General features: G+C 42.8%; 1 protein-coding gene across 1 annotated transcript in view; it reads right to left on the bottom strand.

Moving 5' to 3' along the window:
* Positions 1–6570: 6570 nt before the first annotated feature.
* The window catches only part of BRF1 (BRF1 general transcription factor IIIB subunit), a 358870-nt gene continuing 350651 nt past the window's right edge, over positions 6571–14789 (bottom strand). Inside the window, exons 17-18 of the mRNA XM_075330967.1 lie at positions 9095–9239; positions 6571–6908 (exon numbers count right to left, since the gene is read on the bottom strand). Of these exons, the coding sequence (XP_075187082.1) occupies positions 6871–6908; positions 9095–9239 (183 nt within the window). The 3' untranslated portion in view covers positions 6571–6870. The remainder of the gene's footprint in view (positions 6909–9094; positions 9240–14789) is intronic.

Here is a 14789-nt window from a genome sequence, read left to right as displayed (position 1 = left end):
CTCTTGGTCACATCAGTGTGGTATCTTTTTCATTCTGATTTTGATTGGTTGTGCTAGTAATCCTTGGTGCGTCATCATCTGCACCCATTTCATTCCAATATATGCCTTCATGCATTTCAATTTGTTTATATGTATACATTTAGGACCATGATTTGTAATTTTCTATAAATTATACTGTTGTTCCAACAAATTATTAAAGGGGTGGGTATTCCCATCTCCAGGATCCTATCCCAATATGTAGTAGGTGTAATAATATTAGCAAATACCTCCAATTAGAAATGTAGTATATAGTATATGTCTCTTAACTCGTGTGCAGGGCATTGTAGCTTAGGTATACATGGCTACGACCGAATGAAACTATCACTATATCAGTGGGCGTAATCATGGATACCCAAGCTGCATGCCGTACATATGAGGTAAGAGACATGGCTATATCAGAACTATACTACATTTCTAATTGGACGTATTTGCTAATATTATTACAAAAAAACCCCTACATATTGGGATATGATCTTGGAGATGGGAATACCCCTTTAAGCAGAAGGTTTTATAAATATTATATATAATTTTATTTCTCAAGATTTTCCATGGTCAGAACCTTCTATGCAGTAGCTATGTAAGGCATTAATTATTAATGGTTGGAACTGAAGGTTGTTTTGCAGATACTGTAGCTATATATTTAAAGCACAGATCATTTAACCACTCAATAGCGATATAACCCAAAACAACACTTTTTAATCTAGTGTTTCCAATAGAAAATCCAAGGTTTTTCAAGACAGATTGGGCTAATTAGGTCTTATTGTGGCTTGATAAGCTCTAGATATGGCCATTAAAATGAGTTTGTAACAAAAATTATTTTGTAACATGGTCCAGTTTCATTGCATACCTGCTTTTTTCTTCCACAATTGTTAAGCCATGGTATGTGACGGTGATCCCTTTTTATGGGTAGTGCCCTCCTTTAACTAAAATAGGAAGCATGAGAGATTGCACTTGGTCAAGCTTGAATGTGTTTTCAATGGAGAAAGCTGAGCAAACTTGTGCCAAACATGTCTGGTGGTGAAACAGAAGGATGGGCGACCATTTTTCCCCAATATCATTTATTGGGTGAGGATCAGGAATCCCCATACACACTAAGTGTCCTTATAAAATGTAAGTCTTTCTAGAAACCCCCCCCAGAAAATACATTTTATTTGTAGACTTTTAATTTATTGATAGTAAATCAAAAAAGTCCATGGAGCCTCTGTTTGGAGTGTCGACACAGAACACAGCCAGATATCCCCTCCGGGAAGGACCTAGCCAAGGAGTGGCTCTTTTTAGACTCCATGGACATTTTTGATTTGCATGCTTCCCAGGGGGCAATGCACCTAGGATTTCACTGTATTGAGCGCCTTTGTTGGCTGCCGGCAGTGTTTTCTCTGGCTGGTCTCCCCAAAATCAGTGATTGTCTTGTCTTGTTGGTCTGCTAGGCATTGCTCCCACCTGGCCAGAATCCTACTCCACACTGATGAGGGGCAATGCCCCGAAACAGCTGTCTGTGGAAGAATACTTGGCCTTGGTATTTCCCTTGTCATATCTTTAAACTCGTCAAGAGTTGGATATTGAAGATATGACAAGGGAAATACCAAGGTCAAGTATTCTTCCACAGACAGCTGTTTCGGGGCATTGCCCCTCATCGGTGTGGAGTAGGATTCTGGCGAGGTGGGAGCAATGCCTTGCAAACCAACAAGACAAAACAATCACTGACCTTGGGGAGATCAGCCAGAAAAAACACTGCCGGCAGTCAACAAAGGCGCTCAATACAGTGAAATCCTAGGTGTATTGCCCCCTGGGAAGCATGCAAATCAAAAATGTCCATGGAGTCTAAAAAGAGCCACTCCTTGGCTAGGTCCTTCCCAGAGGGATATCTGGTTATTTTCCGTGTCGAAACTCCTAACAGAGGCTCCATGGACTTGTTTGATTTTCATGCTTCCCAGGGGGCAATGCACCTAGGATTTCACTGTATTGAGCGCCTTTGCAGGCTGCCGGCAGTGTTTTCTCTTGCTGGTCTCCCCGAGATCAGTGATTGTTTTAACTTATTGATAGTAATATAGCTAAACCATTTTTTTTCTTATGTTATTAGCAGTTGACCCAGTTATTAAAGGATAACAGGGTGTGCTTTTCTCACCTGCATTAGCGTGTCCTAAACAAGACTATTACAATCCCCCAAGGTACAGAGCACAAGTGAACAAGATGGATTGAGGACAATAAATGGGGTAGTTGTGACCTTGTTCCTGCTCTGAAGATATTATCTCTCTCAGGTTGGGTTTTGTAAGGTCTCTGGGTCGTGATTCAAGACAAACACAGAAAAACAAACAGTATATACATCAGTTATGTGATCTGGAGAGAACGAGGCTTTCAGACTTTTATATATAATTGGCCTCAAAGTGTCAGCAGTGCCCAGAGCGTTCGCTTTCAGTTTGTCTATTTCCATAGCAGGCTTGACGATTTCACTGCACTATGTAGGTGCCAATAATGGGAAGTGGAGAGAGGCTGTCACAGTGTGTTGACACCATTATTACAGTCCCTCAAACCTCACTTCACCTGACAGCATAGCTGGCAATGTACGAGTAGGGGTCGCAATTGTAGCTGGACATTGTAGCCGAAGGGTATAGTCACACTGTGTTTTGTTTGGAAGGAAGAAAAAGTCCATATTTCAAGCAGAAAAACACTTTAGGATCGCTCCTTTGCTCTGCAAACCTCTAATGTGTGTTTTTAGTCTATTTTTAATTGCCATTTTCTTGATTTTTTTTCTAAATTCATTAACAATGAAGAAAACACCTATTTCTTCGAGAGGAACTTTCCACTCTTCCCATTCACTTGTAAAGTATTGAGTATCTTCCAAGCAGATAAATCTAGAATGGTGAGGTCACTTCAAACCCTTGGCATCTTTGAAAGCTGACGCATTTAAAGGGAATCTGTCAGCAGTTTTTTGCTATCTCATCTGAGAGCAGCATGATGTAGGCAAGGAGATTCTGAATCCAACGATGTATCACTTAGATTACTGGCTGCAGCTGTTCTGACACACACTGCATTTTTAGCTTTAGTCATGTAGCAGAACTGAGATAGCGGCCCGTCCACACAAGGCTTTCTATAGAGATTGACACCTCACAGTCCATGTACAATAAGAGGATGTGGCATGCCGGACATTATAGCTTGCGGGAGCTAGCCACAGCAATAATAAGGATCTAGCTGCTAAAACAAACATAGCAAATAAACAAAAGATTGGACTGTGACAACACAGTCATGCTTGAACTTTCTGTCTTAACCCCTACAGCATATGCTGGCTTCAACTTAAAGGCAATCTGGCAGCAGGTTTTTGCTATATAAAAGATTTTCACAACAAGTCATTTTCCAATATAAATTAGTATAATCTTTTGATTGTTTTGGTAGCACTTTTTACAGCTTTTATTGTCCAGCTCAGTAAACAGCAGGAAAAGACAGTGTGTGACCATACCCGTAGAGCAGAAAGTGACCAATGCTGTTGATTAGAAATCTGCAGCATATCAGAAAAAGCTGTGAAGAACTATCATGTGCAGCTACTGCTTATAATGTGAGGCAGTAAGATTTAGGACACCTTGGTAGAAAGTGAGAGATGAAAACAGAGTTCACACGTACATTTGTGTATTCTTGGCCCAGCAATTTGCAGAAGAGCCTGCGTCCACATTGCACATGGGTGCACAATTTTCCATTGAAACTCAGAAAAGAACACATTTACTTATATTAATCAGTATATTGTGCACACGGACAGCACACTGGTCACATATAGATTCATCTGAACTGGCCCTAAGGAGAAAGAAGGAACTAGAAAGAGTTGTTAAAATCTTATTCTACCTTATTGAAATAATTAGGATAAATGAGCAAATATTTTTTTTTTTTTGAGTAGTTGGTGGAACAACCTTAAATGGGTTTGATAGGAATAGAAAAACATGGCTGCTTTCTTCCAAAAACAATGTCATGCCTGTCCACAGGTTACGTGTGATGCTGCAGCTCATCTCCGTTGACTTCAAAGCAGCTGAGCAGCAATACCCGTACGCAATCATGTGATTTATAAAGAAGAGAGCAATAATACATCTTGATGTAAGGGACAAGGATCCTTATGAATAATATGGAGACCTATTACGTTCAGTCTGTAGTAGAAGAGCTGTTAGAGATGCAGCAGGTGGGAAGAGGTTGACAGGGCTCTGATCCAGCAGCCGCGGACTTACGACGTGGCCTCTGGGCCAGAGTCCTGCAAATTTTTTGATCAACTCTACTTTGAAATACACTTTTCATAAGGAGAAGTCCACTAAAAGATTCTTCAAAAAGTGGAGAACATTTATTGAGCAAAGCTTCACGCAGAAGGAAATCACCCAGTTAATTAAAGCATTTGAACACACGTCTTGGTGTTGTTTGGAAGACATTGCAGGGGCACTAGGGACACTGAAGGTAGGGAGCATCCAAAGGACCAACTGAATTCAACAAATAGGTTAGTTTGTTAAGTTAAAGTAAATTATTGTTAAGATAATTCTATGAAGATGAAATTGTTGTGACAATGGAAAATAAAATGATGTAACAGAAGCATTGTACGATCCGGAGACATTTTATGGAATGTAACAACATGTTCTCTTGTTGATGATATGTGCTTGCTGACATCAAATAAAATATGTTTAAAAAAAAAAAAGAAATACACTTTTCTGTACCCACAGTTTCTGCTTTACTAATTTCAAGAATAATTTACACTTTTGTTTTGCAATTTCATTGGTAAGTCATGCAGAAATGTTTGTGTTGTGTAAACCATCCCGTAAAGGAAATAATCATCCTAATACAGCTCCAGTTTACTACAAGTGATAATGCAGGAAACTTACCGTGATATATCCTTGATAACTGACATGAATACAGATTTACATGCAGGACGCACGTCTGCAACCCGCTATATAAAAACGTTAGTAATAAAAAAAACCTGTAACCCTTTATCATTTACATTTGTCTTTGGCATTATTGCCCCCGGTTAGTTTTTCTAATTAAATTTGGTTTCTTGTAGGCTCTGGCATCAGTATATTTGTGACACCAATACTTGTGTCCCGTGTAGCCTCCTCTATTGATTGGGATGCTCAGTTTCTGCACTACTCTTACAAAACTGACCTTAACGGAGTTGTCCAATTAATAGAACATCTTAACTGCTCCCGGACCCACCTAACCTAACCCTTACCCCTGTTGATTTTTTTTATTTATAGCTATCCTTCAGTTCGTGGTTTCACTGCCAATAGAATATAATATGGCCGAATACAATCAGTACTGAGGCATACATTCGCTGTACGTGTACGCTGTTTGCGGAGATGGTGCTTGCCAAATATCACAGTGGCTTTCTGCTGCATAATTAGAAGTTAATTTCTAATGACTGAATTGATTTGCAAATATAATACATTTCCACAGAAAAAGCTGTGAGGAAGTCACATGTGCAAAGGACTGCTAATGATATATAGCAGAACTAATATACTATGTGTATGTACTCACTATGATAGGTACAGTAGCTGCTGTTTCCTCCAACAGCCTATAATGACCCTGGCAGACCTTCAGTCCCAGGATGTGATCAGGAGAGATTTTTTTCCTTTCCAGCCTTTGTTTTTCATGGATAGGAACAACACTAGTAGCTTATTACTTCTGTATCGAAATAACATGATTGGCAAACTTCGATCAACTAATCTTCTCTTGGGTCGGTAGCATTAGAGTAAGGCCGGCGTCACACGCTACGATATATCGGGCAATATGTCGTCGGGGTCACGGATCCCGTGACGCACATCCGGCATCGTTAGAGATATCATAGCGTGTGACAGCTACGAGCGACTGTGAACGAGCAAAAATACTTACCTTATCGTTGCTCGTTGACACGTCGTTCATTTTCATAAAGTCGTTCCTCCTTCTGCGCGCCGGTTGTTCGTCGTTCCGGAGGCAGCACACATCGCTCCGTGTGACACCCCGGGAACAACGAACACAGCTTACCTGCGTCCTGCCGGCAATGCGGAAGGAAGGAGGTGGCCGGGATGTTACGTCCCGCTCATGTCCGCCCCTCCGCTTCTATTGGGTGGCCGCTGTGTCACGTCGCTGTGACGCCAAACGTCCCTTCCCCTTCAGGAAGAGGATGTTCGCCGCCCACAGCGAGGTCGTTCGGGAGGTAAGTATGTGTGACGGGGGTAAACGACTTTGTGCGCCACGGGCAACAAATTGCCCGTGACGCACAAACGACGGGGGCGGGTGCGATCGCTCATGCGATCGCACGATATATCGTCCCGTGTGACGCCGGCCTAACTCTCTAGATAAAACGTATATACTTAGTTATGTATAATGCAGATCCTCGTGGGAGGTACTGGATTTGTTCCACCCCCTCAGTACCAGCTCTGGGTTAACTCAATATTTGTATTTTGTTGTAGATGTTATATAAAAAGAGCAGAGGGATTCAATATGGCATTTTTTTTTCCAAGTAATACACTGGTTTTTGTAGTGTGTGTATACCTTAGGGGGAGCATTACTACATAGAACACAACACATCATTGATTAAATCCATGCTCTCACTGGTTTAATACTAAGTACAGATTTATCAAAACATAATTACGAAGTAAAAATAATAGAAAAAAAAAAAGCTACAACAACAAAAGTTTCAAGTACTAGTAACCCATTAAATGCTTATGGGTCCATGGCCAATGAGAACTGACCAAAATTAACGGAATTTTGTAAGATCAATTACAAAACTCATTATTTGTAATGGTGCTGATCACAGAACAGCATAATAGATACAAGTCCATATATTACATAATCACAGGAGAATTAGCTTTGCTGTTATCCACACCACGGTAATCAATAACCATCGTCATCATCCAGCTCGCAACCATAGTCTGAAAAAAAAAAAAGCAAAATGTTACACTTAATGTGTGGCTATATAACAAAGGCATGGGAGGAAGTGTTAATGGTATTGTCTTGTTAATCATGGGATTTATGGTCAGATTAAGTCCTGGTATGCCATAAACACAACCGGGAGACAAAATTATGGCCGGCTGATATACTGACTCGCTGGTAATGTTGCTTTAAGGTTTGTAAATCCTCTTTTAGCATCTTGTTGCTTGCTTTGGAGTAGTTACCCTGGTAGGAAATTTAACTCCAGCCAAGTTTAGGGGGTAAATGGACTTTAGAATAGATTCATAAAAAAATTCATTCATTTCTTTTGCCAAACCTAAAAGGGGTCATCAACATTTTTGTTAAATTGTGCAAAATCAAGGGGAGCATTTAAAAAAATGCCCCCAAAACTTATACCAACCTGTAGTTTCTCCACTAGTTCAGAACCATTTTTGTGGTTGTGCTGGTCAGTGTTGATGATCTGATAACGGGCATGTAACCCATGCAACCAATACCCGTCATCAATAGTCAGGTGCCGACTGTGCTAGCATCACCGTGATTGACTGAAGCAGTCACATGCATATGATCAGATCGTCCTCACCTTTAGACATGTCACAAAATCTAACGGAGCAAGAGTAGTGTCACACTTAGCAGGGGAGTACAAGTTAACTTTAATGGAGCCTAAGCTTAGTGCCCATCTTTAAACAAAACGTGGGATGATCCCTTTAGGTTTTGCAGAAAACTTGACAACCAAGGGCTGCAGCTTATTTTACCTTTATACAAAGCATTAGAATATCTTTTTTTATTTTTTAACTAGACAACACCTTGGCAGTGAGGGAAAATTGGAAGACTGATATTCTGAGAATATTCTGCTTCATTTTGTAAGAAAATGAAACAAAGAGAACACTGAGTATATATGTCCAAAAAGGTTGAACATTTTTTAAAAACACAATGCAAGACAATATTAAAAGAGATTAAAACATCACCATAGAGAAAACATAGGGGATATGCAAAACCAAAGGATGGAAAAAGATCAAGTGTTACAATTTTTTTTCTTTTTATATTGAAATACCCAAAATACAACATGTAATCTAACAATCAATAATGGTAACTCCAGGGTATCAATCATAAGGGATATAGTAAGGCCTTGCACTTTAGGTTAAACCACACTTTTAGCCGGTGTTTCACCTTTTGCTTACTATACACTTGTGGTATTTATAGGAGTGCAGTTATTCATCTAGGCTAATTTTACTATCTGCACATCACTAGGACCCACTATATGTGGGAACTGGTGCATATAGGTCCCTGTCTTCCTCCCTTGTGGGCTTACATTTTGCAATCATATGGTCCTAGTGTTACTATATCCCTTATGATTGATACCCTGGATTTACCATTATTGATTGTTAGATTACATTTTGTATTTTGGGTATTTCAATATAAAAAAAAACCAACAACTTTTTTTTGGAACACTATCTTCTCCCATCCTTTGGTTTTGCATATCTCCTATGTTTTCTCTATGGTGATGTTTTACTCTCTTTTAATATTGTCTTGCATTGTGGTTTTTAAACAGTTTTCAACCTTTTTGCACATATACTCAGTGTTCTCTTTGACAGCACTACTCACAAGGACATTAAACAGAGATTTTGCGTCATTGAGGCGACACTCTGACTAACCTTAAATGGTTCATACATTGAGATTTGTGTTTATGATTCATTTTGTAATAGCAGAAAAATATTTTTAAAAGGATCTGTCATTAGACTATGCTGACATGTGTAAGGGCAACATAGCATAGAGACAGGCCGGCTCTCCTAATAGTCAAAACACTACAAAGGATATTGTGCCATTTGGTATTAGAATCTGCTTTTAAGACATATATGACTACATGTGGTCTACTTTAAGGTGTCAGAAGAACATAAGAAGTCAACATCGAGCATGAAGAGATGCTGCGCACCGCAGGCTGAAGTTGCAGAGGCGACCGTCCAATGCCTGGCAGGTCTAGTGCAGATGTCCTATTAATTAGTACAGGACATGTGCACAATCCCTTAAGGATTGCCTCAACAACTGTCCCATCCGGCGTGCGGCAGTGTATACCCACACTCGATGTCTGATTGTGCAGAAGAGAAAGACCCTACACAAGCCTTTTAAATGCCAGTCTGTGCCCACAGGCTGTGGAGACCATATATCTTACCGTTGCCTCCCATCAGCTGAAGTGCACTGACACAATACTCATCATCCTCTTCCTGCTCTTCTTCCTCTACTTCTTCCTCATGGTTATATGTAACCGGTCCACTTTCCACCACAACAGACGGATCCTCAACTGGGCTGCTGGATTCCTACAAAATAAAGAATAACACCAATTGCACGGGTGAGTATTGGTCTTTGAATATAGTAATAAACACTAATGTGTTGTGAAATCGTTAACAACGTTAGGTTGTACATGAATACACAATAGTCCTTGGATAAACACACATTGTCTGGCAGCTACACTTTTAGACCATGCCATATACATGCACGTCAAGTACCAGTTGAGCGTTTTTTTCAGTACAGAGTGAAGAAGAAGCTGCTTCCGGACAACTTTGGAAGCAGCTCATCTCCTGTGGGGACAAAGGATCGGCAGGTTCAAATCCAAACTCAATAGCAGATATTGAGACACCTTCTGTACATCAGATAGTTGGCACCATTGGCTGTCCTTATCTTCCAACATGCCATATCTTTGTTCTGTCCTGCTATTTTGGAATTTAAAGAGACCTGTAATAATCAGGGCACTCACCAAGCTTCTTGGTTCAAAAGCACAGATGATTTGCGAGTGATGGGTATATTTCCATTACTATATGAAGATATCTTCTTGCATTTCTGTGGACTTTATGCTAACACTGCTCACCACCTGCTTTGATTGGAAGCCACGCCATGCTGGTTATGTAGTACCAACCTGTCTGGTGTATAGGATGTGTATTTATTCACCCATGTGCACTCAGACTATTCCGTACTCTTTTTTTCTTTTTCCAGCTACTCTTATAATCATAGCAGTACCCTCAGAGCTTACAAGGGGCGATCCAAAAGTAATGATAATCAATAATAAACACAATGAATATATTAAAAAAATATATATTTTTCTACATGGTCTCCTAACAAGTCTATACATTTAGTCCATCTCTTTTCTAAACTTAGAATTCCCTTCGAAAAAAATTCTTGATCTTGACCCTCAAAAAAATCCCCAACAGCGGGTATCACGTCGCTATTGTTGTCAAATTTCTTGCCCCAGAGGTGTTCCTTGAGGCGAGGAAAGAGAAAGAAGTCACTTGGGGCTAGATCTGGCGAATAGGGGGGTGTTCCACCAGTTCAAAGCCCGCTTCTTGAATGGTTGTCATGGCAACTGCAGCTTTGTGAGCCTGCGCGTTATCTTGGTGAAACAGCACTCCAGCCCGCAGTTTGCCGCGCCTTTTCTCCTTGCTAGCCTCCCGCAATCTTCTTATTTGTTCTGCGTAGTAGGAGCCTGTAATAGTGGCTCCCTTCTCCAAATAGTCCACCATATTAATTCCTTCAGCGTCACAAAAAACGGACGCCATAACCTTCCCTGCTGAGCTTGACACTTAGAATTTCTTCGGCGTCGGTTCGTTTCCATGTCATCGATTGTTGTTTAGTTTCGGGATCAAAGTGGTTGATCCAGGTCTCGTCCATGGTCAAAAAACGTGACAAAAATTCTCCTTGTCTGCTTGGAACTTTTCGAGATTTGCTATTGAAATGTCAACTCGTTTCTTCTTTTGCTCGTCGGATAACATTTTTGGCACCCAACGCACGGAGACCTTTCTCATATGCAATTCTTTTGCAAGGATTCTTTGAATACTGCCATATGAGATCCCTGTGACCTCAGCTACATGTTTGATAGTCACTCTTCGATCTGCCAATACAACCTCTTCAACTTTTTTCACGTTTTCTTCATTGAGGGACGTGGATGGGCGTCCTTCACGATGTTCATCTTCCGTCGATGTTCTTCCCAGCTTAAATTCCTTGTCCCAGCGTGCAACTGTGGAATATGGAGGAGAAAAGTCCCCCAATGTTTCTACCAAGTCACTGTGTATGTCTTTGGTAGTTATGTTTTTCAAGCAGAGGTATTTGATGACCGCTCTGAGCTCGTTTTTTTTCCATTTTGATGTTCACCCCTTGGCAGTTCATATTCAAATGAATGTAGCTCCCGGGAATCATGGCCTATTTAAGTGATTTTTTTTTCCTGGACTAGTGGGTACCTAAGAGAGAAGAAAACATTTTATTCTAATTTCTGTGTGCAATAGAAATAACCGATTACTTTTGGATCGCCCCTCGTACATTGATGAATGTGCAATAGGATGGCATTACTACACTAAGGTAGATGCGTAGCGTTCAATATATTCGCCACTGAAGACCCTACACACCAGTCTGATGAGCCCACAGTAAGCAGAGTAGATTATATAATATGTAAGAGGGCATAATGACTCAGACATGACCGATAATGGCAGGAAAAAGAAGGATAGGGTTGTTTGATCTAATCACCCAATCTTATTCTGCCAGATGCACTCTCCTCCCCACACAGGAACTAGTAGATCTAAGGCCGGTTTAAGACGTCAGTGTTTAAAACAGGTACCAGTCACACGCATGGTTATGGTCACATGTGTGACACCCGTGTTTGCATACGTGTGACACGTACCGGGTAAAACACGTGTCGTGTCTCTGCAATGAAAAGATGTTCTATATTTACCTGTATCCAGCGATGCTGTCTTCTGCTCTGCTGCGTCCCGCTTCTGACCCCCGCTCATTATTTTCATTGATTATTCACTGCCCAAGGATCTGGAAGCCGGAGCATCGCGGGGACAGCACAGCCGAGGACAGCACTTCCGGGGACATCGCAGATGACAGGTGAGTATACAGCAGTTTGTGCAGTGACATCCAGCGGGTCATCGGAGTTCCCAATGAACTCTCATGAACCCCTGGAAGTCACCGTCGTGACACTCGCTGTAGCGCAGTTGTCGCAGGGGTGTAATCAGGAGGTCATCAGAGTTCATTGGGAAATCCGATGACCTCCTGGACATCCCTGCACACACACTGCTGGCAGGATACTCACCTGTCACTAGCGATGTCCCCAGCGATGCTGTCCTCGGCGATGCTGTCTCCAGCACTGTCACCGCGATGGCCCTGCTCCCAGCTGCTCACTGCAGTGAATAATCAATGAAAATAATAAGCAGGGGTCAGGAGCGGGAGGCAGCAGAGCCGGAGACAGCCTCTCTGGACACAGGTAAATATAGAAAATCTTTTTATTTAAAAACCCGTGTTTTCTCCGGTCCGTGTCACACTGATGTCACACGGATGACATCAGTGAGCAGTCCGTGTGACACCCGTGCTGCCGCAGAAAGACGGACATGTCTGTGTGTGCGTGCAGGGGATAGCGGGGCCACATGGTCCGTGTGAAAACACGACCGTGTGAGTACAGCGTAGAATAACATGGGTACGTGTGACATCCGTGTTAAAAACGGATGTCACACGTACCTAAAACACGGACGTCTGAAACCAGCCTAAGTGTGCAAATGTGTGGCAGGGTTGTCAGACAGCAATCTGATGTGTGTGGTCAGTGATAGTTTCCATTCGTTTTCAGTGGAGACCATAATCTACAAGTTTACAAAGATATGCCAGTGCAATAGCTGAACAGTAGCAGGTTAGAGGTTCAATTCTAGCAAGCAAGCTGTTCATACAAAGCCCAGAGAACAAATATCTATAGCAAAATATCCATTTAAAAGATATAATAAATATTTCTCAAAACCAGCCACTTCAAGGTGCAATGGCCGCTTATGGCATTTCATGGTCATCTTGGAGATTTGCTCTGTTCTATATCCCCACAGTAGTTCAGTCATACATAACCAATCCTCGAAAAAGGGATTAAGTGGCACAGGGTAAACTTTGTTCTTTGGGACGGATCACGCTGAGAATTTTCATCCAGTATGAGAAATGCTTGTGAGTGCCGTGGAACCCAAAATAAGCTGCTCAATGACTCGAGGAGTCCACGAGAAGAAAAGAAATAGTCTAATTAAAATGTGACCTCTTCCTAATTATCCTGCCTATTACGGATCCTGCAGAACTTCTAGAACTGGACCATTTTCGTCATGAAGAGTAAAAAGGATACTGTGTGTCCCTGGGCAGTGCACTGAGCCATCTGACGAGATTATATTGCACCATATTCCTCTGCTTTAAAATGCGGCTATATAAGTACTAAAGGTATATGATCACTTGGCATCTCAGGCAGAATGGTGGAATATTGAAGTATTTGAATGGTATTAAGAATACAGGTTTTTGCAAAGTGATTTTTATATACCGTACTTTCGATTGCTGAACTCTAGAAAAAACTGTAGGTGATGGACTTTTTTTCACTAACACTGGCTCTATAGGGTTTTTCTTGCACCATACTTTAACCCCTTTGCATGACCTTTGGTGAATGATTTTGGAGTCATTAGATTGGTTAGAAATTAAGAGGATGCTGTGCTGTGATTGGCTGCTGTGAATTATGTTTAATCTCTTTTTTATTGAAAAATTAAGGTTGGTTACAATAAGCAGGGCTGCAGACCAAGGCAAACCCCCAAATAGAGACGAAACAAACAAAAAAAAAAAAACAAGAATGCAATGAAACATGAAAGGCTTTGCATGGTTGTAGCAATATACAGTTTATTACAATAAAGAACATTTAAGAACATTTATATCATTCTGTCTTGAACCATTATAAAAGTATAAAATCCATAAACTATACCATAAACAGCAAAGATTTACCATTCATACCATAGAGCAGGGGTGGGGAACCTCCGGCCCGCGGGCCGCATGCGGCCCGCCATGACCTTTTATGTGGCCCCCGGGCAGATTCCCGGGGGAGGCAGTGCTCGTGCTGTCACTGCGGTTTGCTGCCGCCGGCCCTTTAAATCCACACATTGCTGTTTGTGCTGCAATGTGTTCTCCCGTCGGCCAGTGCCAATTGTGGGCGGGTCTACAGCAGCCTCAGCTTCCAGCCTTGTGTGCACGCCCCCTGCCCTCCGGAGATCAGTGCCTGCCTTCTCCTTCTGATGCAGTGTGTCCGGCTCCTGCACTCCGGTGATGTGAGTGCAATGCTGCTGTGAGTCCAGCGCCGACCCTCTGCTGCTATGTGCCCTGCCCAATGCTTTGTGCCTCCCCACACCAGTTCTGTAAACCTTCTCCCCCAGAGTTGCATGAAACTCTCAGCGCAGTGTGCCCCCCAATGTCCTGTGTGCACCCCTCCCCCAGTCCTGTGTGCAGCCCCCCCAATGTCCTGTGTGCACCCCATCACCCAGTAGTCCTGTTTGCATCCCCCCAAACCTGTGTGCACCCCTCCCCCAGTCCTGTGTGCAGCCCCCCAATGTCCTGTGTGCACCCCCACACAATCCTATGTGCAGCCCATCACCCAGTCCTGTGTGCACCCCCCCCCAGTCCTGTGTGCACCCCCCCCCCAGTCCTGTGTGCACCCCCCCAGTCCTGTGTGCACCCCCCCAGTCCTGTGTGCACCCCCCCCAGTCCTGTGCGCACCCCCCAGTCCTGTGTGCACCCCCCAGTCCTGTGTGCACCCCCCAGTCCTGTGTGCACCCCCCAGTCCTGTGTGCACCCCCCCAGTCCTGTGCACCCCCCCAGTCCTGTGTGCACCCCCCAGTCCTGTGTGCACCCCCCAGTCCTGTGTGCACCCCCCAGTCCTGTGTGCAGCCCCCCCAGTCCTGTGTGCAGCCCCCCAGTCCTGTGTGCAGCCCCCCCAGTCCTGTGTGCAGCCCCCCCAGTCCTGTGTGCAGCCCCCGCCAGTTTTGTGTGCACCCCCCCAGTCTTGTGTGCACCCCCCCAGTCCTGTGTGCACCCCCCCAGTCCTGTGT

The sequence above is a fragment of the Anomaloglossus baeobatrachus genome, chromosome 12 (genome assembly GCF_048569485.1).
Source record: "Anomaloglossus baeobatrachus isolate aAnoBae1 chromosome 12, aAnoBae1.hap1, whole genome shotgun sequence".
Classification (NCBI taxonomy): Eukaryota; Metazoa; Chordata; class Amphibia; order Anura; family Aromobatidae; genus Anomaloglossus; species Anomaloglossus baeobatrachus.
This window is presented reverse-complemented; position numbering and strand designations above follow the sequence as displayed.